The sequence below is a fragment of the Quercus robur genome, chromosome 10 (genome assembly GCF_932294415.1).
Source record: "Quercus robur chromosome 10, dhQueRobu3.1, whole genome shotgun sequence".
In the NCBI taxonomy this organism is placed as follows: domain Eukaryota; kingdom Viridiplantae; phylum Streptophyta; class Magnoliopsida; order Fagales; family Fagaceae; genus Quercus; species Quercus robur.
Genome location: NC_065543.1, coordinates 41,682,479 through 41,705,210, shown reverse-complemented (window position 1 = coordinate 41,705,210; position 22,732 = coordinate 41,682,479). Strand labels below are relative to the sequence as shown.

Below are 22,732 nucleotides of genomic sequence, written 5' to 3'. Positions count from 1 at the left end.
GGTGGGAAACGCAAATATTGGTGCATTCAACCAGCGCAGATACAAAAGAGAAAGCAACTGGAAGAGTAAACAGACATAAGTCACTTAACCCATATATCAAATGAGAGAGACTCGCTGTTTCTTTGTCTAAGAAAGAAAAAATTTCATTGAACAGGGAAACTGAGCCTTTCATCTTGGATTGATTGAGGAATAGAGAACAAAAAAGAAAGACACCAAGACAATTCTGCAGCCCAGTAACCAACATAAAGGCTTCAATAAGATTTAAGCTTCTGGGTGCTTTGATAATGGCTGGTCCATCACATGGTCCTGCAAGCTTCTGGACTCAAGCCAATGCTCTGCTCAGAAAGAACTTAACTTTTCAGGTTCTCTCTCTCTCTCTCTCTCTCTCTCTCTCTACATAGTTAAATTTGTGCTCCCATATACAATTGTACATTGAGTGTCTGCATGCATTGGTACTTTGGTAGAAATAGAATTTAGAACTTATGATCTATTATGTTAAATGACACCATTGAAAATATTTACCTTATCAAATTCATGGTAACTTGTTATTTTTAATATTATCATGAAAAGCCAACAATTCAGGTTCCTATTACCAGGCTACTATCCATGTAAAAATGATAACTTGTAAACAAAATGAGGCAATTCAAATATCATAGATTGTCCAAACGTGCTTGTAAATGTTTTCATTATTTATTTTCTCATTGTTCTTTGTCATTTTGTTAATTTTATGGCTTTTTTCTTTATTTGTTGATCATTGGTTTATTTTGTTGGGATATATTGAGTTTCTTTTTAATCAGTCTTTTAATTCAGTAATAGCCATTGATACGGATCAATTTTTTATATGGCTGGTTCTCAATTATGGATTCATATGACAAAGTTTTCAATAGTTGATGGGTAGTGTTGTATAAAGCTAATGTGTTTCTAATGAAACAAATAAATTATCAAAGCCAATTATCGATCTATATCTTCAAAACATCAAAGGAAAATATTTATTTATTTATGGTTAATTTTGTTATTGCTCAGCTAATATTATCATTTTTTTTTTTTTTTTTGCAGAAACGAAATATGAGGACAAATATTTTGCTCGTTTGCTATCCTGCTTTGCTCTGTATACTAATTGTTGTCTTCCAACATGTTTATGATAATGTCATAAAACATGCCAAAAAATGTGACCCAAAAACCAATTTCAATTGTCCCACTCCCGAGATTCCAGTAACACCTCCACTGTTACAAGTGCCAAGATCTCCCTATCGTGCAGTCAGAACTGATTTTTTCCCATTTAATGACTTGCCAGATGAGTCATGCAGGAGGAATGGTTCTTGTCCTGCAACTATTCTTCTCACAGGGAAAAATCATTCTCTTGGAGAAAGTATACTCTTCTCTCTGCCTCTTGTGTGTGTGTACATGTGATTCAATTAACTTAAATAGCTGATTGTTTCACTTGATTGGATTATGGAAATAGTTTTTTCTAATTGATTTGGTTGAACTTACTCTGAATGTTTTGATAGTTTTGGCTGGGACCATGATTACAAGCTCTTTGAATACCTCTCAAATTATGGCTAGTTACAATGACCTGGCTAGTGTAGCTGCCAATGTTCTAGTAAGTTGTCTTTCCTCCGTTTATTTATTTATTTTTCCCTCTTTCTCTTTATTTATACCTTAATTTCATGTCCATCATCAATAGTATATTGTTTATTTTGCTTCTCAATCTCTTGGTAGCTTTTTGCTGCTAATGCGACTTTTGTAATTGTCACAGGGATCATCATCAATGCCTCCTCAATATTTAATTCCTTTAAAATTTCTAGATGATATAATCTATCTTGTCCAACGTCAATGCACAAACAACTTTTTAACTAACGTTGTTGATCCTGAAGTGGGTGAGGTTTCTTCTCCTTTTATCCTCATTGCTCAAGAATTTTCATATATATGTTGCATGGACGCAAGAATGCTTTTTGTACATATCCTGTGTATATGGTTTGTGAAAACAACTTATCTTTACCTGTAATGTCAAACCACACCTTGTGCACATGTTCTTTGCAAATAGCTTTGCTTATGAATTTGACACAAAAGAACATGCCAGCTTTTCAAGAATAATGACAAGAAAACAAGTATGTTAAATGCATTCATATGAAAGATATATGCAACAATTATTAGTGGTATTGCTCATGTATATGAACCCTTCCAGTTTTTTTTTTTAAAGGTAAAAGGTTATTAATCTTCTAAAATTCCATCCACTAACCATACTTTATATTTTAGAAAAAAGTTCTTGGCCATGGTTCTCCCTTCAGAATGCTTGATGGATGTAAAGTTAGCAGATTCATTGGTTTGTAGCATGCAGGTTTAATGGGGGAAGCTTCTTTTTGGTGTTTGAGAATGGTCAGGTTCTGTCATAGTTGAACTATCTATGGATTTGATGCTTGACAATTATTCTTACTAAGGATGAAAAACTGTCAAATTAGACTTAGTCTAATGGTGTGTGAGCTTGTTTTGTTAGAAGTGGGACTTACCAGGACTTATCTAAATCTGGGTGAACTTTACTAGGTCCATGTGCACTAAGTTAATAGTTTAATACAATGTTGTCAACTTGCCTCATACTCTCTCTCTCTCACAGACACCCCCCCCCCCCCCCAATAGGGACAGAAAGTTGTTTGCATAAAACATACTAATTCTTTGTTAATTTCTTTTTCCTAGATCCAACAGAATGTGTCAAAGGTTTGGTTTTGTGGCGCAATGATTCTACTTTGGTAAATGATGAGTTATATAAGGGTTATTATAAAGGGAATCTACATGGAAAGATTAATGAGATAATTGCAGGTTAGTCCAGTTAATCCTTGTATTAATTGTTTTGTGTGACTTTAGAACTACCGAGGTTGTTCAATTAAAAAAAAAAATGAAAATAAGTAGAAAATACTTAAGGTTTGATATTTTCACAGCCTATGATTTTCTAAACTCAAACAAGAACAATTTTAATGTGAGCATCTGGTACAATTCAACATATGGTCAGACAGGTGACAATGTATTGCTTCGAATTCCACGCTCAGTGAATCTGGTAAGTATATGAAACTTGAAACTTGATTACTTCTTGATTTCTTTTGTCATGCTAGTATTTGTTGGTCTTTTGTTTTTTTGGGCTCTGCCTAGTTCCATTTTAATTTTGAATTCTTGCATGTGATTAAGATTGTTATTAGATTATGAAGAAATATGAACCTGGGTGAAAACCTCCTCTCTCTCTCTCCCTCCCCATACCAAGAAAATCTTGGAACCATCCACCCTCTATTTAATCTCCTTCTTCGGTTCTTCCTTTCTCAATCCTTTCCCCTTCCTCTCCTATAAGCAAAGCTTACTAATTTAACTACCATTTAGTATCATACATAATAGATTTCCAAAATTATAAACATGTAAAATCAATACTTCCATAGAAGACTAGTTATCAAAAGGCTTGGCCCAAAAATAGTGTATAGCCATTGCTTTAATTCATTTGTTTTCAGATCCGAAAATTCTATATTAGGGCAAGTAAGCTAATTGCTTGTCCCTTTTTGAATCCCAAAAATGAACTCTTTCATGCTACAAAAATGACCTCAACTCCTACTTTTTAGAAATTGTCCCAATGAAAAGAGGGGGTTACTTGATCACTAATCTTGCTTATCACCATTAGGCTTGTATCTGGTTTATCAAGCAAAGATCATGGGAAAAATTGCAAACTAACATCAATCCCCAAACATTTTCATTAGTTAGCAACGTTTCCAAACTATTTAGAAAACTAACATTTCGAGTCTAAGAAATTCGATTTTGCTCTTAGAACCCGAGCCTAAGAGACTTGATTTCCTTGTTCATGATGTAGATGAAGGTAACAACACAAGAGTGAAGAAGAAGGCAACATTACAAGAACAGAGTGAAGATAAAGGATCTGACCGATATAATTGAGCAAAGTTAATCTTCCTCACAAGAAAAGCAGAGAGAGAGAGAGAGAGAGAGAGAGAGAGAGAGAGAGAGAGAGAGAGAGAGAGAGAGAGAGAGAGAGATTTCTGGAAAGCTGAAAAGAGAAATTCTATTTCATCAAGCTCAAAGAATACATTAACACTAGTCTATTTATATAGCATAATTACAATACATCAAGAACCTTCTAGAAGCCAAAACTGCCCTAACTGAATCACAACCACCTTGCGATCATTGCTCTGTGAAATTAGGGATGATGGCCTGGATGACAGTTATGGCTTAACTGTTCACTAGAGGCCATAGCTAAGAGCATCGAGCACACTCAGAGATAGAAACAAAGCACTTAAAGAATTATCACTATTGAAGAAGAGATGTGCAAAATGACCTCGTTCCATTTAACTTAAGTGACACCGTTTTCCCTTCATGACAGAATACATTTAAGTAACATGGCATTGTTTTGTTCAAGGGACTGTTAAACAAAATAGTTGTTATGCCTCTTCTTCCTCTATTTTCAAATTTTGCCTTTGACTTTCGGTGCTCACTTTAACATCCCCCCTCAAAACCATTGGGTCAACAGACATCATGATTTTGGACCTGAGAAAAACAAAGCAAGAGGTGGATAAGCTCTTGGTGAATATATCAGCGAGCTAATCACTCATGGAAATACTTCACTTGAAGATCTTTGCGAAGCACCCTTTCTCAAACAAAGTGGTAATCCGCCTCCACATGTTTGGTGTGAGCATGAAAGACAGGATTGGAAGCAATGGCAAGTGCAGAAATATTATCACACCAGAGTTAAGGAGGGGAAAAATACCAAGATCTTTCAACACTTGGTGAAGCCATGAAAGCTTAGCAGCAGTTGTGGCTAAAGCCCTATACTCAGACTCAGTTGAAGATCTTGAAATTGTCTCTTGCTTCTTGGCACTCCAAGTGACGGGGTTGTAACCTAGTTAGACCATGTAACCAGTAATAGAACGCCTATCAAAAGGATCCTTTGCCCAATCTGAATCAGAAAAGGCTGAAAGAGAGAGAGGCCTAGGTTGAAGAAACACTCCATAGTGCAATGTACTATTGACATTCCTTAGAATTCGTAGTAGCAAATCAGTGGGAACAGACTTAAATTGACACTCTTGCTGCACTGCAAAGCTGAGGTCAAGCTTTGTTAAGGTCAAATAATGAAGTGAACCCACTAAACTCCTGTACGCATGAGGATTGGAAAGGAAGGGACCCTCATTAGGAACCAATCTGGAATTGGGAGCACAAGGAGTATGAGCTGGTTTGGATGAGTGCATAGTGACCTTGAGAAGCAAATCCTAAGCATACTTGGTCTGAGTAAAAAATAAGCCTTTGGAAGTCTTGGTGATTTGAAGACTAAGAAAGTAATGAAGGGGACCCAAATCCTTAAGCTCAAAGGCTGCATTGAGTTGAGCAATCAAAGAAGACAAGAATTGGGGATTGTTCCCAATCATGACTATGTCATCAACATAGACAAGAAGATAGGCCACCAATTTGCCTTGTCTAAAAATGAACAAGGAAGAATCAACTAGAGAGGCCTGAAAACCCATATGCAACAATTGTGTGGAAAATCTCTCAAACCAAGCTCTAGGGGCTTGTTTGAGACCGTAGAGAGACTTCAGTTACCTGTAAACATGATTGGGATGAGCTGGATCCACATAACCAAGAGGTTGAACCATGTAAACCTCTTCCCTCAGATAGCCATGAAGGAAGGCATTGTTGACATCAAGCTGCCTAAGAGGCCAGTTGAATTGGACAGCAAGAGATAGAATAATCCTCACAGTAAGAGGTTTGATAACTAGACTGAAGGTTTTCTCAAAATCAACCCCATAATGCTGATGAAACCCCTTTGCAACCAACCTGGCCTTATACTTGTTGGTAGTCTCATCACCGTTATGCTTGAGCCTAAACATCCACTTACAACCAACCAGATTCTAAGATGGAGAGGGTGGAACCAAAACCCAGGTACCCTGCCTTTGGAGCATTGCAAATTCATCATCCATTGCAGAACACCATTGAGGGTATTGTGCCGCAATCCTATAGGATGGTGGTTTTGTAATAGTGTAATCAAGCTTAGGAGTAGAACTGATTTTCTTGGATTTAGTACACTACACTGCAGAATTGCTGAACTAAAATGGAACATCAACACCCTTAGCAGCAATTGAATTGGTTGGGCATGAGGTAGATGGTACTGCAGTAGTTGCTGATGGAACAGCTACAGCCTTGGCAACAAGGGCTTTGGGCTTGAAATCCCATCCTTGGACCTAGTGATCATTGGATAAGTATTGACAGTAGAAGGAACTTGTGGAGCAGCTGAGGAAATGGCAGTAGGTATAGCAATGGTAGGTGAAGTAGGTAAGGTAGGGGCAAGACTTGAAAGTGATGGAGAAGTAGATGGAGAAGGGGATGGTGATAGTTGGGGAGAAAGAATAGGTAATTAAGTGTGATCAAATTGAGGAACAGAAATAGGTAGTGAGAAGGACTGGTTAGATGAAGTTTTTGATGTAGTGGTGTGAAGGAAAGCAGGCTGTGAGTCAGATGAGGCACATGGGAAAGGAATAAGACTTTGTGTAGGCATCAGTGGTGCGGAAGATTGTGCAGTAGGTGCAGTGGTTGGACTAGGTGCAATGGTTGGACTAATGGTTAAAGACTGAGGAGTAAAGAACTCAGTTTCATTAAAATGGACATGTCTTGAAATATAGACTCGAGAAGTGACAGGGTCTTGATAAATGTAACCAAGAAAGATACAAGGAGTGGTATGTGGCATCAGCTTGTGCGTATTATAAGATCTCAGTAAGGGAAAACAGACACAACCAAAAGACCTTAAGTGAGTAATATCAGGTTTTGATTGAAATAAGATTTCCCAAGGAGTTGAATTCTTGAGAATGGGAGTAGGAGGTCTATTGATGATGTGTACTGCTGTTGAGATAGCATAGGACCAGTAGGAAGGTGGTAACTGACAATGAGAGAGCATAGTGAGAGCACTCAACTATATGCCTATGCTTCCTCTCAGCCACCCCATTTTGTTTTGGTGTGTGAGGGCAAGAAAACTGGTGAATAAGACCATGTGTAGAATAAAAATGCTTGAAGGAATTAGAAGTGAATTCTCCACCATTATCAGTTCTCAAAACTTTGATTTTGGAATCAAGTTGTTTCTCAACAATTGCTTTAAAGAACTTAAAGATATCAAGAACATTAGACTTGTGTTTAAGAAGGTAAAGCCAAGTAAATTTAGAATACTCATCAACAAAGAGAATGTAATATTGAAAATCATTTGTGGATATGACAGGAGCTGGACCCCAAACATCAAAATGCACCAATTCAAGAGGTTTTGAAGCTTGAAAATCAAAAATAGGAAAAGAAAATTGATGCATTTTACCATTCAAACAATGTTTACAATGAGAAAAACTCTTATTACTATCTGAGGTACATAAATTATCAATAGAAGATAAAGCTACATCAAGAACTTTATCACTTGGATGTCCTAACCTATGGTGCCACAACAACCATTTATTTTCTCTATTTACATGAAAAACAGAAGGAAATTGAGTAACAGCTGAAGAGTGATGCTTTTGTGAAGGTGACTCAGAATTGATGTGTGGTGATGACTTGATGAAGTTCTTAGAGTAGATAGGGTAGACTCCATTCTCACTCAAGCCCTTGTAAAGGAGTCTCCCCGTAGGAATATCCTGAATTTTGAGTTCATTCACATCAAAATGACTAGAACAGTTATTATGCAAACAGAATTTATGAACTGAAAGTAAATTCAAAGCAATTCTTGGTACATGAAGGATATCTTTAGGAATGAAATTGTGATATTTGGTGTGTAAGGTGGCATTACCTATGTGATTTATTGGCAAAGACTGACCATTTCCCACAATGACTTGTTCAGGTCCTTTGTACTGAGACTGAATGGAGAAATTATTGAGATTGGCAGTGAGATTATCTGATGTACCTGAATCAGCAAGCCTTGGATCTTGATTATTGGTAATGGCTACATTGGATGCACTAGCCATAGCAGCAAGTTTTGTGGGAGGATTTTTGCTTTGATAAGCAAAATCCATCCTATGGTAGCAATCTAAGGCTTGATGTCCTGATTTCCCACAAATTTGGCATGTTGGCCGTTCATGCTTGAAGCCTTGAAAAGAATTTTGAGGAGAAAAATTATGAGTGGCTTGTGATGAAAACTGCTGCTGACCTCCACCATGGTTGTACCTACCTCCTCCTCTTCCTCTTCCAGATACATGATTCTGTGACTGATTTTGTGAATTTCTATTTGCTTTACCATTAAAAGCAAAAATAGCAAGAGAGTGAGAGATTGAATCTAAGTAATCAGTCATAGCTTGTTCCTCACTTTGTAGCATGATGGCAAGTTGCTCATAAGTGATAGGATCACTCCTAGTTCAAATTGCATAATAGAAATGTGCAAATTCTCTAGGGAGTCCTCTGAGAACAATGAAAATCAACTTTTCATTATCAACTATGACTCCTACAGAAAGGAATTTGTCACGAGCTACTTTAATTTTTTGCAGAAAAGAATTCACAGATTCATTTCCTTTCTTAAGACCTTGAAACTCAAGCTTGAGATTCATGATGTTAGCTCTTGATGTGGAAGTGAACCTCTGTTCTAGAGTGTTCCATACTTCCCTTGAGTTAGTGATACCAACAACAAGTGAGACGACTTGTGGAGTGAGAGTTGAGTTTATCAAGGAAAGAAGTGCCTTATCCTTGATCTTCCAAGCTTGAAATTAACGATTAGCAACTGAAGTTGCATTTCCTGTAGCATCAAGGACAAAAGGTGATGGCTTTGGTGTTGTGCCATCAATGTGTTCGACCAAAGAATAAGCCTCCAGTATTGTGATTAACTGGTGCTTCCGTGGGATGTAGTTAGTGTAATCAAGCTTAATTGACATGAGGTTTGACATGTTGGAGAGTAATAGCAATGGTGATTGTGTTGAGGTTGAAGGAGTAGGAGTTGTATGGATTGGAGTTGTGTGTGTGGATTGAGCAATCTCTGTTGGTGTTGTTGAAGCCATGGATTGTGGCTTTGATACCATGAAAGAATTTTGGAGCTTGCAAGATTGGTCAACAATGGCAGAAAACAAGAAAATCAGAGAGAGAGAGAGATTTCTGGAAAGCTGAAAAGAGAAATTCTATTTCATTAAGCTCATAGAATACATTAACACTAGTCTGTTTATATAGCATAATTACAATACATCAAGAACCTTCTAGAAGCCAAAATTGCTCTAACTAAATCACAACCACCTTGCGATCATTGATCCGTGAAATCAGGGATGATAGCCTGGATGACAGTTATTGCTTAACTATTCACTAGAGGCCAAGGTTAAGAGCACCGAGCATACTCAGAGATAGAAACAAAGCACTTCAAAAATTATCACCGTTGAAGAAGAGATGTGCAAAACGACCTCGTTCCATTTAACTTAAGCGACACTGTTTTCCCTTCAAGACAGAATACATTTAAGTAACACAACATCGTTTTGTTCAAGGGACCGTTAGACAAAATAGCAGTTATGCCTCTTCTTCCTCTATTTTCAAATTCTGTCTTTGACTTTCAGTGCTCACTTTAACAGCTCCAACCATGTATTGCTGGATTTCTTTGTCTTTGCTTGCTGGGTTTCTTTGCTCTTCTTGCTGGGTTTCTTTGTATTTGCTTTGTGTTTCTTTGCTCTTCTTTCGTTTTTCTTTGGTTGTTCTGAGAAGAGGAAATGCTTTTATCTCTTTCGTTTTTCTTTGGTTGTTTTGAGAAGAGGAAGAGACTAGAAGAAGAGACTTGCATTCTTTTCTTTTGTGGAAAGACTCGAGTTCCATGTAGATTTTTATGGAAATCGAGTCTTTGATACTCAAGTTGCTACAGTGAACTTGATTCTAAGGGACTTGAGATGTTAGTTTCTTAAATAGTTTGAAATCAATCCTAACTAATGAAATTGTTTGAAAATGAGTGTTATTTTGAAAAAAAAAATCCCAAAGATCAGATTGGATTCATTAACCCAATCTAAACTACAGAATTTGTGGGTAGTAGTGCTAGATATTTTTTTCTTACATTTGAAGAGTGATAGAAAAAAAGTGCTGGACCATACTACCAATTTGAGTTTTGTAGTGGCATCAATTCCAAAGGCAAAAAAAAAAAAAAAAATCCCCTTGTTGGTTTCATAATTCCAAAATTCCTTCATGAACAGTTCAACTAACATGTGACTAATATTTGATAGAATTGGTTTATAAATTCTACGCTTCTCCAAATCTCACTGTAACCACTTCATGTATTTAGCCTTACACACACGCATGCATGCACACACGCATATATATGCCAAAATATTAGATTGGGGTATAAGTGAAGCAGGGCAGGCCAGGGGTATCTAAAGCTCATAAACTCTACCCTGCTCCAAACCTGACTTGGTCACATACTCACAAATAACATCATTTCAAACCCATCCAAGCCCATCCTGGTGATGGTGGCTACCAAGAAATTTACATCACTAAATAATATCTAATATCTACTTGTCTACATCAAGAGAGGCATGTCCTGTTAATATTTGTTAAAAATGGAAAATTTCCATTTTCATTGAAGCATTTGATTGACTTAATCAGCTTCTTTTAGAGGTTTGCTTGGTCATGTCATATTAGGGACATCACACCCAATGAGTTGGCTGCAAAATGACATAACATGCTATTATCTTTATTGTTCAATTTATTTGATTTGGAATTCTACTATTCATAATTCACTTTTGGAAACAATTTCACTCCCTTTAGAAACAAGGCTTCCTTAAGAAATATGGTACATTAACATTTGTTTATGTCATTCATATGGTTTATGTTTTTCTTTGAACTGGACTCTTTCCTTGGAGGTTTTTAAGTATTTAATATGTATCTTAATGTTTGCATCAAATGACAAATGATTGTACATGCTGAAATGTTGCAATATTTTTTTTTTTGATAGGCATCCAATGTGTACCTTCGTTTTCTGCAAGGCCCTGGTACACAAATGTTATTTGAATTTGTCAAAGACATGCACCAACGAACAGCCATTCCCAACTTGGATATCGCTTCTCTTGTTGGTCCTCTCTTCTTCACATGGGTTGTTCTACAGTTATTCCCTGTATGTGACCTGTTGTTACTTGCATTAGCACTGTTTGACTTGTCCATATGGTTTGCATGTTCTTACAAATGTTGTTAGAATTTGTGCCACCCTATTACCATTTATAGACAGGGAAAAAAATGGAAAAGAAAAAGAAAGCCCTGTCATTAGTTTATCATAATTGTTTTTTCTCTATATATGCAGAAGCCATGAATAGCTAGGGTTTTTTTTTTTCTTTTCCCCCTCCTTATTTAGTCATAATTCTCTTCATAAGTTCATGCTTAGGAATTCTATAAAGATCTACTTGGTGATGCTTTTAGACTTTAGTTGACTCCTTATACTATAATATTCTAGTTTTGGAAATGACCAACAATACATGATATTGATGTCCACGCCACTCTTAAGTCTGTAAAGCTCTATGCGCACCAATAAAAAGAAAAAGATGTATGTGTAGAAAGTGCAAACGAATGGATTCAGAATTATTCTACTAGTTGGAGGTGTCTGAGGAGATGCTGAAAAATTGATCATTTTCAGTGCGCATGAATTTGCACTTGAGCATGCAACCTATATGAAAAGATATTGTACATGGTGAAGTCAAGTAGTGAGAGCTATTATGTTATGTGAGAAGAGATGCGTATTTCTTCTATTTTAAATCATTCAAACTCTACATCTATGACTATCAATGTGTTACAATGACATTTGCTTGTAATCCTAGGATCAGGCCTTAAGTGGTACGCATTAACCTTCTCTTGGAAGACCTTGTGACAATGTCTTAAGTTTCTTGAGAGCAGAGGTCAATGATTGAATCTAACATCTGTTTTATTTTTCTTTTTGGCTATAGATTTTTACCTTATGGTTATGAATATTTTTAACATGTTGCCTAATAATGTAGGTTGCTTTGAAATCATTAGTTTATGAGAAACAACAGAAACTAAGAATCATGATGAAAATGCATGGGCTTGGAGATGGGCCTTATTGGATGATTTCCTACCTTTACTTTCTTTTTGTATCTTCGATCTACATGTTGGTTTTTGTAGCATCTGGTGCACTTCTAGGTAAGAATGCATGGCAGTTAAATTTTTTTTCCTCTTTAATTTGTTAGTATGTTGCTAAAATGCAAGTTGTTTTCATTTCAGGCTTAAAATTCTTTGGATTGAATGACATCAGCATTCAGTTTTTGTTTTATTTCATATATATAAACTTGCAAATTTCATTGGCCTTTCTAGGAGCTGCATTTTTTTCAAGTGTTAAGACTGCTACAGGTTTGAGGTTTACTATATTGTTGGGTAAAAGCCCTATATCTAACTAAAAGATTAACTAACTAACACATGGTCATGTTTGAAATTCAATGCTTGCAGTGGTAGCATACATATGCGTCTTTGGAACAGGATTTTTAGCAAGTTTCCTTTTCATGTCTTTTGTTGAAAGTAACTATTTTCCAAGTAAGTGGCAAAAATTGTGAAAAAGGAGTATCTATTATCTCATTCATAGGGCTTCACAGATATACCTTTGATTTTTTTGGCTTCAACATGATGTTTTATTTAATGATAGCTCATGTTTCAATTGATGGCCTTGCAGAAAAGATAATCAATCTTACACAGCAAAAGCTTGATATCTAGGAATTTTCTTGCAGATTTTCACTCTTTTGTTGATATCCAAAAACTACTCCCAATGGTTGAGACTAGAGATACAAAGATGTACATCAGAGGCAGTCTTTGTTGTCACAGACAATAATAATCTCTCAAAGGAATTATTTTACATCCAGGCTGCTTGTGCATTGATATTTATATAGGTTATACAAGAGCATGGAAAGCGCAAACCCCAGGATCCTGTTTATGTTTGATTGAACTGATACACTAAAAATATTCTGATTTTGCATGGAGTTCCCCGAAAAACCATGCTTTAGTACCTTTTGAACTTGTTCTAGCATATAAGTAATGAAAAATTTTGTAAATAAAATTGTATGAATGGGGTATATTTCCAATGGATGATCAAAACCCTACGCTAGGCAAAACTTAATTGGGGCAAGAGCAATGCTACTTTCTTTTCTCATAAATAGGGGTGAAGTGGAGTGGCTTACACATTAAACTAGATTAAGTGCTTCTAAGAAAAAAAAGTTTTACTCTTAAGAACTGAATCCTATTGCAAAAACGTAAATATTTGATGCTTTACTTTAGTCGTTTATATGGATTTCTTGCCAATAGTGGAGGTAAGATGGAACCTTTGCTTGATACTACCATTAGAAGTTGCATTAGTTGTTTGATCATCCATGTTCAGGAGAGTGGAGGAATGTGGACATTTTGCTTTAGTTGAATTTGTTGTTTGACTGAATCATGTGTTGGTTCATGTATCACACTCAATCATTTGGTAAATTAGATATTTTCCTTTTTAGTGTTTTTCACATTGTTTCAACCCTTCACATGAATATTTTCCACCAATTCTAATCATTCTGAGGCTAATTCTTGGTTGCAGAAATGTGGGTTATAGTAATGGAGCTATATCCAGGATTTTCTTTATATCGCGGGTTATATGAGTTTGCACAATATGCTCAATTGGATGGTGGGATGAGGTGGGAAGATTTGAACGATAGTGAAAATGGGATGAAGGAGGTCTTGATTATCATGTTTGTCGATTGGTTGGTGGTGCTTTTTGTTGCATATGGTATAGATAGATTTGTGTCACCAGGAAGCGGGGTTAGAAGAAGAAATTCTCAAAAGAAGCCTCTGTTATCTTTTTGGAAGCCTAGTTTACAAAGTAAGGACTCCACACTTAATGTTCAGATGGATAAGGCTGATGTTAACCAAGAGGTAACTTTCTCTATATCCTACTTCATATACTAAATTTCTCACCCACCACCACCAGTAGAGAGTTATGAAGAAGTTTTAGTAGCACTCAGTACATAGACATAAAACCAATATAAATAGAACATAATTTTTTCTGATCCTGTGCTTTATCTGCAAGGTGTTGTATACATTGTTTTAGATATTATCTCGAAATATTAAAAAATTCCAGATTGTTTGTCTATTCAACCTCATGATTACATTTTTTTTTCTATGCCTCAATCAGAATTTGTTCTCTTCATTTTTTTCCTTCCCCTACCCCCATGCTTCCCTGGTTCAAACTGTGTGGTTCAAACTGTGTGATAGAGATGATTGTTGCAGTATAGAAGTTATGGGAAGTGTATTTTATACAGTCCCTCAAATTGTTGTGAAATCCATCTTATTCAATGAAGTGACATAACTCTTTTATTCATGTAAATGATAATTCAAATTTATCTATTTCCAGAGGGAGAAGGTTGACCAATTGCTACATGAATCAAGCACAAGCCATGCCATTGTTTGTGATAACTTGCAAAAGATATACCTAGGAAGTGATGGAAACCCTGAAAAACTCGCGGTGCAAGGACTATATCTTGCTGTGCCTAGAGGGGAATGTTTTGGTATGCTTGGTCCCAATGGTGCAGGCAAAACCTCTTTTATCAACATGGTCAGTATACAGGTTCTTTGTCTCTTCAAATGAAATAAACTTTTGGGAATTTGTATACGTGTTTTCCTATTGGTGGGAGCAAATAGAAAATGCTTTCAATGGTGCTTCTTTTGAAGCATTTACCTTTATTTCCTCCTAACCTGAAATTATTTAATGTTGTGGATAGATTAAAGATATATAGTTTACCTTGACTAACTAGGAAGTAGCAATAAACTTTAATTAAACTGTGATTGGACACTCTTTGGATTTTAATCACTTATGTTAGAGAAATTAAATCATCTTTTGTACTTTATGCAATATTTAGGAGTTAAACACATATCTGTTGACAGATGATTGGACTTGCAAAGCCAACCACTGGCACTGCATTTGTTCAAGGTCTTGATATACGGACTCATATGAATGAAATATACACCAGCATGGGTGTATGCCCACAGCATGAGTAAGCTAGATCATCCTCCAGTTGTGTCAAGGAAACTTTTTTTTTTTTCCTTTCATTCTGCTTCCTTTGCTTTGAATTTGTAAGTCTGTGTATTTTCTTATAATTTTTTTTTCCTCGGATAACAGCCTGCTTTGGGAAACACTAACAGGGAGGGAGCACTTACTATTTTATGGGAGACTTAAGAACCTTAAAGGTTCTGCATTAACACAAGTAAGTCAATGTTGCTTTCACTCTCAATTTTGTTGAATGAAGGTTCATTTGTATTTGAGAGCCACAGATCCTTGTGGGAGGGCATATTGGAATTTGAGTGTGGCCTCATATATTTTGACGGACTATTATTACTTATAAATTCTCAAGGTAGGAAAAGTAACAGGATATATGATAATTGCACTAGTTAAGCTATAAATTTGAAATGTGAATATTAGAATTATTCAAAAGGTGGAAAGAAAGAGGGGGGATGCTATTGGTGCGATGCCAAGTATTAATTTGTTAGTGTCTAACAACCATGACATCAAACGAAGGTAATTTTGTGCAGTGTATATATCTGGGTCCAGTATATGGATAGCTTAGTTTTGTGTCTATGAGAGAGAATATTGTGATAAAGCTGCTACAATGCTTTAATTTTCTGATCACCTTCAGCATGACATGTTTTGAGTTCACTTGTCCATTCCTTTGCTCTATCTTCAGGCAGTAGAAGAATCTCTTAAGAGTCTCAACCTATTTCATGGTGGAGTTGCTGACAAACAAGCTGGAAAATACAGTGGTGGCATGAAGAGGAGGCTAAGTGTAGCTATTTCATTAATTGGGGATCCTAGAGTATGTTTTAATTTCTGTTTCAATTTACTGTGCTGCTTAAAACCTTTTTGGATATTTATCTTATGCTATTTATGATGTAATCCTTGGAATTCTACGAGGTTGTCTACATGGATGAACCAAGTACTGGATTAGATCCAGCTTCAAGGAATAACTTATGGAATGTTGTGAAGAATGCAAAGCAAGATCGGGCAATTATTTTAACAAGTTTTCTCTCTCTCTCTCTCTATCTCTCTCTCTCTCCCACCAATAATACAAACCAATTATTGCTGATGTTGGATCATATAGACAACGGAACTGCAGTTTTATAGGCTTGTAGATGATAATTAAAATTAAAATTAAAAACCTATTTTTCTCCTTGCCCTACTATATGGTCCTTTGCTTTGTTATTTTCCCTCATACTTTCACTGATGAAGCTTGTATGCGTGGTTTCAGCTCATTCAATGGAAGAGGCAGAGTTCCTCTGTGATCGATTAGGATTCTTTGTTGACGGCAGCTTGCAGTGCATAGGAAACCCAAAAGAGGTACCTCGATAATATAACTTATTCATAGAGATTTGAAATTATTGAGTTAGTAGTCCTTAATGGATTTTCCTGTTTTTGATCTTTAGTTATCTAACTTCTATATTAGATAGGAAGATGCATATGATAAGAACGTAAGAATGCATGATAGCTTTAGCAACTGAGAAGCATTGGAACGCATTCAAGCTAACTGCATATACACTACTGAGTAAAAATCCTCAATTAATTTGATTTGTATTGAAGTACTCAATACCCGTCGTCACCTATATTTATTCTTTCATGAATATGTTGAATATCAGCACCAACAGTCAAATTACTATAAGACACAAAATTCCTGTATCAAGCTTGATGGTTTTACAACACCAAAATGTTGTATTTACCTCCCCTTGGGCACTCAGCAGTCAACACTATTCACTGGAGGTGGCCATCTCCCATCTCTTAATCCCTATTTTCTAGGCAGGATTTGATCCTAAGTCTATTCTTAGATGACAAAAGTTTTTACTGTTTAGGCTTGTTAACAGCCTCATTTTTCCCCCATTCAAATTCATTCTTGAGACTTTTGGAGCTCCGATGCAATTTAGCTTGCTCTTTTCTGTATCATCTTGACTTTGAGTATCTTGCTATGGTGTGAACCATCTTTGTCAAAGTTCAAGGGCACTAACATCCCACCAACGTACAGCTATTTAACGGTCTTTTTTTTTTCTTTTTTTCTTTTTTCTTTTTTTTTTTAATTCTCCTATAAAAATGTAATTGAATAAGTTAATTCTTCATAACACTTCATAATTGGGATTCATACGGTGTTTGACAGCTGAAGGCTAGATATGGAGGGTCTTATGTGTTTACAATTACAACATCTTTGGATCATGAAGAAGAAGTGGAGAACATGGTGCAACATCTTTCACCGAGTGCCAGCAAGGTTTACCAATTATCTGGAACCCAGAAGTTTGAGATACCGAAAAGTGAGATTAGAATTGCAGATGTATTCCAAGCAGTTGAGACTGCAAAGAGAAAGTTCACTGTTTTTGCTTGGGGTTTGGCTGACACCAATATGGAGGATGTTTTCATCAAGGTTTCACGTGAGGCCCGTCAATCCAACACCCTGACATGACTGTTAGATGCATTCAATGATTCCTGCAATTTACTTTGATACCAATCTTATTTTCAAACCATTACTATCCCTTATTGTTTAAATGTAGTTATTATTATGGTAATTAAGCATTTTCTCTGCAGTTCACCTCTTTGTTTTGTTTGTTTACACTTATATTTGTTGTCCTTTCATTGCAAAGGGTTCTCCCTGCAATCAATGTGGCATTGCAAAGCCGTAAACAGAAAGATTGAAAGTTTGTTTATACCCCTACTATGTGGATTAACCAATATTAAGCCGAGTTGTTAATTAGTCAAATTATAAATAGTCCTTGGTTATGCAAACAATTCCAAATTAACAAAGGTAACTTAGGTCGGTGACTTTCCGTAAAGTTCAGTCAACCCAACTGTCAGGCCAAGGTCAGGTGAACTCCTCCAGAAGTCCGTATTGATGATCTCGGTTGACCTAACTGCCTGGCAAACTTCAGGCGAACTTCTTTGTACAGCATACTGAACATCAACTTCTAACATCTTCTACTTATACCCCCAACCCAATTACAATTCAAATAAAATGAATTCATGGAAATTATTATGATTACATTAAAACTTTTGACACATAATTAGACAACAAAAAAATGACCCTAGCAAAAATTAAGATCAGCATTCAGTAGTTTGAAATGCCTTGTAAAAAAAAAAAAAAGCTCTGGTTTTGTGGCATCATATATGGCCCGTATGAGTTTCAGTATACTAGGATATAATGCAACAGTTTACAGCAAACAATTGTAACATTATTACTTTTCTCATCCGTCAGTTACTCAGGTAATCAATAATGTAAACATTTCCAATGCAGCTGAAGTTCTTCACCAAATTGTTCAAGATCTTTTGAACAAATAAGACAAAAAAAAGTGATCTAATGGAAGAAGAGTTGGAATAAGAAGAACTTGGGTTCGAATATTTTCACCCCTACTTATTGAAAGAGAAAGAAAGTTTTTGGGTATGTCACATACTTACAAATCATGACGAGTGGTGATAGTTCAACACTCCTTATTACACAGACCGTACGCCCTTATTAGAGCCTTGCATGCTAAGGAGTAATACAAGTGTACAACAGGCCTAGTGTGCCGTTGCTGCTAGGGGTGTGACGCTGGGCTGAGTCCTGGCTGTCCTTGATCTGCTAATGCAGATGATGAACCAATGAGAGGGCTTCCTTGATCTGCTAATGCATCTGCTTAATCAAATCAAATATGTCGTTTTATATTATTACCAGTAAAACATAGCTATGGGAAAGTATTGGATTTGTCAAGTCTACATCTCCATCAACCTCATGCAACATGAACATAAAGTACCCCTGCATAACAAATCATATCAGTTGGTTAAAACTTAGTGTGCCATTTAGTTAAAAATGAAATTGTTTAAAAACCAAATTAATTAATATGCACATGGGTTTACAAAAGCATCATATACTTGAAACTGTAGTGGACATCGCGCGGCTAACTTCAACCTGTTGAGGACTTTCTCCAAAATATAATTGCATAACATTAGCAACCATAGGACTTCCATCCACCTATGCCATTAAACCATACAATATCAAGTGCTAATGTGATACACCGATTCAATGCGAAAATCATGCTAATATATAACACATAAATATAAATGTTGTTTGGGTTCAAGTTAGCTCAACTGATAAAATTTTTTATGGTTGAATAAGAGATCTAGAGTTCAATCTCTTTCTACACCAAAAAACCAATTAGTGTCTTAGTTTAATGATAAAGAGCACAATCCCTGTCATGCAATGACTTTCTTCATTGTTGGTTTCAGCCTTTTCTCTCATGGCTGACCCTTAGGACGTACCACTTTAGGACTCCTTGTGTTTATATTTTATGCAATAGGATCTTCAACTCCTACTGCAACATTTGAGTCTTATATCATTCCTCCAAGGGTCTAAGACATACCTACTACTGACTTCTGTCACCTTCTCTTGGCTAAGAACAGTTAATGCATGCATGCATAATAAACCTTTAAACTCAAACATCAAGCATGAGCATCCCACAAAACATTCAGATCTATTGAATTTTACTTTGTACATACACTCAGTTTTCAGCTGTCCAACCATAGCTTTTTCTTCTTCTTTTTTTTTTCCCTAGATTCAAATTGAACCTCCTTCAACTTTGCATGCGTGTAAACACACTGGAATTGTCACATTTGCATCTTTGAATGATAAGGTTCATGAATCATTTTAGTCATATTAGCAGTGTTAGCTACTTTCCACCTTCTAAGACAATATGATAAATTTGGAATTAATAGTAATTATTCACCCTAAAATATAGATTATTTGCAATATCTACTATAAACAACAAATTTTTATAATTGACTTTGTAATTTGAGATTAATTTCTAATTTCTAATTTATCATCCAAAATCAGTACAAAATTGAATAAATTAATGGTCTGATAAGGGTGAAATTACAAATTAATGGGAACTATTTGTTAGTTGTGACCTATTAGTTAATCCTACCACCTAAACAATCCACTAATTTGTTAAATTCCAACACTAGTTTTGGGACAGTGGGATTAACATCATGATTGACATCAAAATAGGTTTTTTTTTTTTTTTTTTTTAGAATAAACGGCAGAACATCAAAATAGGGTGTTGACTAAAAAATTTATAATTTAGGGTGGACATTGCAAATAATGCCATAGTTTAGGATCCATATATTTTACACAGAAACAAGAACTTCTGTTTACATAACACATATAATCATTCAATTAAGTTACATGTTTTGAATTGGTGTCAGTTTCTTATTTTCTCTTAGTAGAGTAGCAGTGACTCCATACATTTGTGCAAAGTTATGGTAAGTAGAACATCTTCCTCATGGGAAGATAACTAACAAAAGAAAAGGATAAGAGCTAAGTCGAGGGACATGAGTTTCTCCATTGACTCAAAAGGGGTTAATAAGCCCCATTTTTTTTATTGGTTGCCATTAACACAAGATGGTATTGTGTATAACTGTTTCATGCAACATCTCTCCCACATGGGGGGAGTTTCACACTTGTAGAGTTCACCCTCATGTAAGGGGGATATTGCATGCAACCGTTACACAAAATAATAAATCATTTATCACACGGGGTCCTATCATCATAGCTCTGTGTCACTTGGTCATACTAGCAAGTTGCGACTACATATTTTGTGGCTAGCTAGGCTCTTAGTTTGATAACCTAGTCAGAGATTTGTATTAACCAATGATGGTCGTCATGTATCAATTGGTCATCATGTACCAAGGGGTTATCAGGTACCTAGCAGTTGTCAGGCACCTTCCCTGACACTACGCGACACGTCCTGCCCTAACGGTCATCACATATCAATAGGTCGTCATGTACCAAGGGGTCGTCAGGTACCCAATGATCGCCAGAAACCTTCCCTGACACCGCACAACACGTTTTGCCTTGACGGTTGTCACGTATTAATGGGTCGTCAGGTACCAAGGGGTCGTCAGGTACCCAATGGTCATTAGGTACCCTCCCTGACACTGTGCGACACATTCCGCCCTAACGATCGTCATGTATCAATGGGTCGTCAGGTACCAAGAGGTCGTCAGGTACCCAACAGTCGTCAGGTACCTTCCCTAACACCGCACGGCACGCTTCGCCCTGATAGTCGTCACATATCAATGAGTCTTCAAGTACTAAGGGGTTGTCAGGGACCCAGCGGTCATCAAGTACCTTCCTTGACACCGCTCGACATGCTCTGCCTTGACGATTGATAGAGATAAATCCCATAGCAGACGGATCCAATTTGCTAAGCTAATAATAAAGCGATGGTGACAACTAGAGACAATCCAGATAGCCTGACAGTCAAAGACCTGGTAGACGAAGTCTCGTCTTGAACGGAAAGCAGAGACACGGATGGACCCTTTAAAGTGGACAGACTCTTTAATGGGGACGAACTCTTTAAGGTGGATGGACCCTTTAATGGGGACAGACTCTTTAAGGTGGACGGACCCGACGGAGATGGGTGGCAAAGCCACGTGGCACCCACGTGACTTGAGTAGCCTCCAAGGAACCTAATATGGGAATGCCTTGCATTCTACATTCCACCATAATCTGAGGGAGCCCTACAAGGAAAGAATCCCACGATATATGGACGTTGGAAAAGATCTTCTCCGTAAGGAAATACCTTCTCCATCAAGAAACTGAGGTCAGCTCTATGCTACTATAAAAACCCCAAAACCCTCACAAATCAAGGTACGCGAATTCTCTTTAACTCTTGCACTATTGGGATCTTGGAGATTCTTCGATCACTGACTTAACCTTCGGAGAGTCTTTAACCGGTACCCCACCGATGCCCTTTGATTGGTTCTTCTCTTTTATTCTTCAGGTGCACCCATTGGCACGTGTGTGGACGATCAACTTAATGACGATTTTTGTGCATCATCAGTTTACAATAAAGTTTTTTTTTTTTCTTCTTCTTTTTTTTTTGTTTTTTTTTTTTTTTTTTTTTAATAAAAAGAAGATTCATTACTGAAAAATAGAGTCTATAAAGACACCAACATAAAGGTGGAGCCACTCAGACTTTACGTAGACACTATACAAAAAAGAAATAAAAATAGTAATAGACCAACAAAAACACTAAACTAGCACTAACAGGCCCAAGACCAGTTCAATTACAATTTACAACAACTAACATTCCCAGGCCAACAAGGATTAGCAATAACATTCTAGTTGTGCTAATCTTTGGCAAAAGATTAGCACAACCATTAGCTTCTCTCCAGAAGTGTCTAAGAGTGCACTTCGCATTCCCAATCCAACAAGGACTTGCAATTCATAACCAAGTTAGTAAATTCAGAGGAAACTTTTTATCGTCAAATACTATCCAATTTATAGCCAATTTTGAGTCTAATTGGAGGTAATAAAGTTAGATTACCTAGAAAACTCACTAAATAAATAAATTAAAAATAAAAATTTAAAAGTAAACACAACATATTAAGTAGAGAAGAACAAGTAAATCTTTAATAAGACTTACACCATAATCTAATACACATCAATAGTAGATTCAACATCGAAAATCTTCATAGATTAAGTGTAAGCTTAACCATGTGTATATAAGCTCTTGGGCATCCTCTTTTTGCAAACCAGTTTTCAAGAGTGATCCTACCGTTCCACATGGAGTAAGCGTAAGTTTAACCATATATTTATAAGCCCCTAAACAAGGGTGAGTTTTACTCATGGATTCCTAACATTTGGTATCAAAGCCAATCACCACGTTGAGTAATTGAACGCACCTCATTGAGTATGAGACCAAATGAGTTGTGGATTTGTGGTCAGGTCTCGAAGAGAGCGATCTAGAGGCT

The 22,732-nt window shown here is 36.5% G+C and overlaps 1 protein-coding gene across 1 annotated transcript; it reads left to right on the top strand.

Moving 5' to 3' along the window:
- Positions 1 to 117: 117 nt before the first annotated feature.
- LOC126704170 (ABC transporter A family member 10-like) lies at positions 118 to 17,537 on the top strand. The gene is made up of 18 exons (XM_050403195.1): positions 118 to 362; positions 1,057 to 1,369; positions 1,509 to 1,600; positions 1,757 to 1,877; positions 2,692 to 2,814; positions 2,934 to 3,049; positions 10,907 to 11,065; positions 11,937 to 12,099; positions 12,181 to 12,306; positions 12,403 to 12,486; positions 13,517 to 13,851; positions 14,330 to 14,530; positions 14,860 to 14,969; positions 15,095 to 15,179; positions 15,657 to 15,785; positions 15,884 to 15,989; positions 16,218 to 16,306; positions 17,112 to 17,537. Exons 1-18 carry the CDS (start codon positions 285 to 287, stop codon positions 17,409 to 17,411), a joined length of 2,730 nt encoding a protein of 909 aa, XP_050259152.1. The 5' UTR covers positions 118 to 284; the 3' UTR covers positions 17,412 to 17,537.
- Positions 17,538 to 22,732: the final 5,195 nt, after the last annotated feature.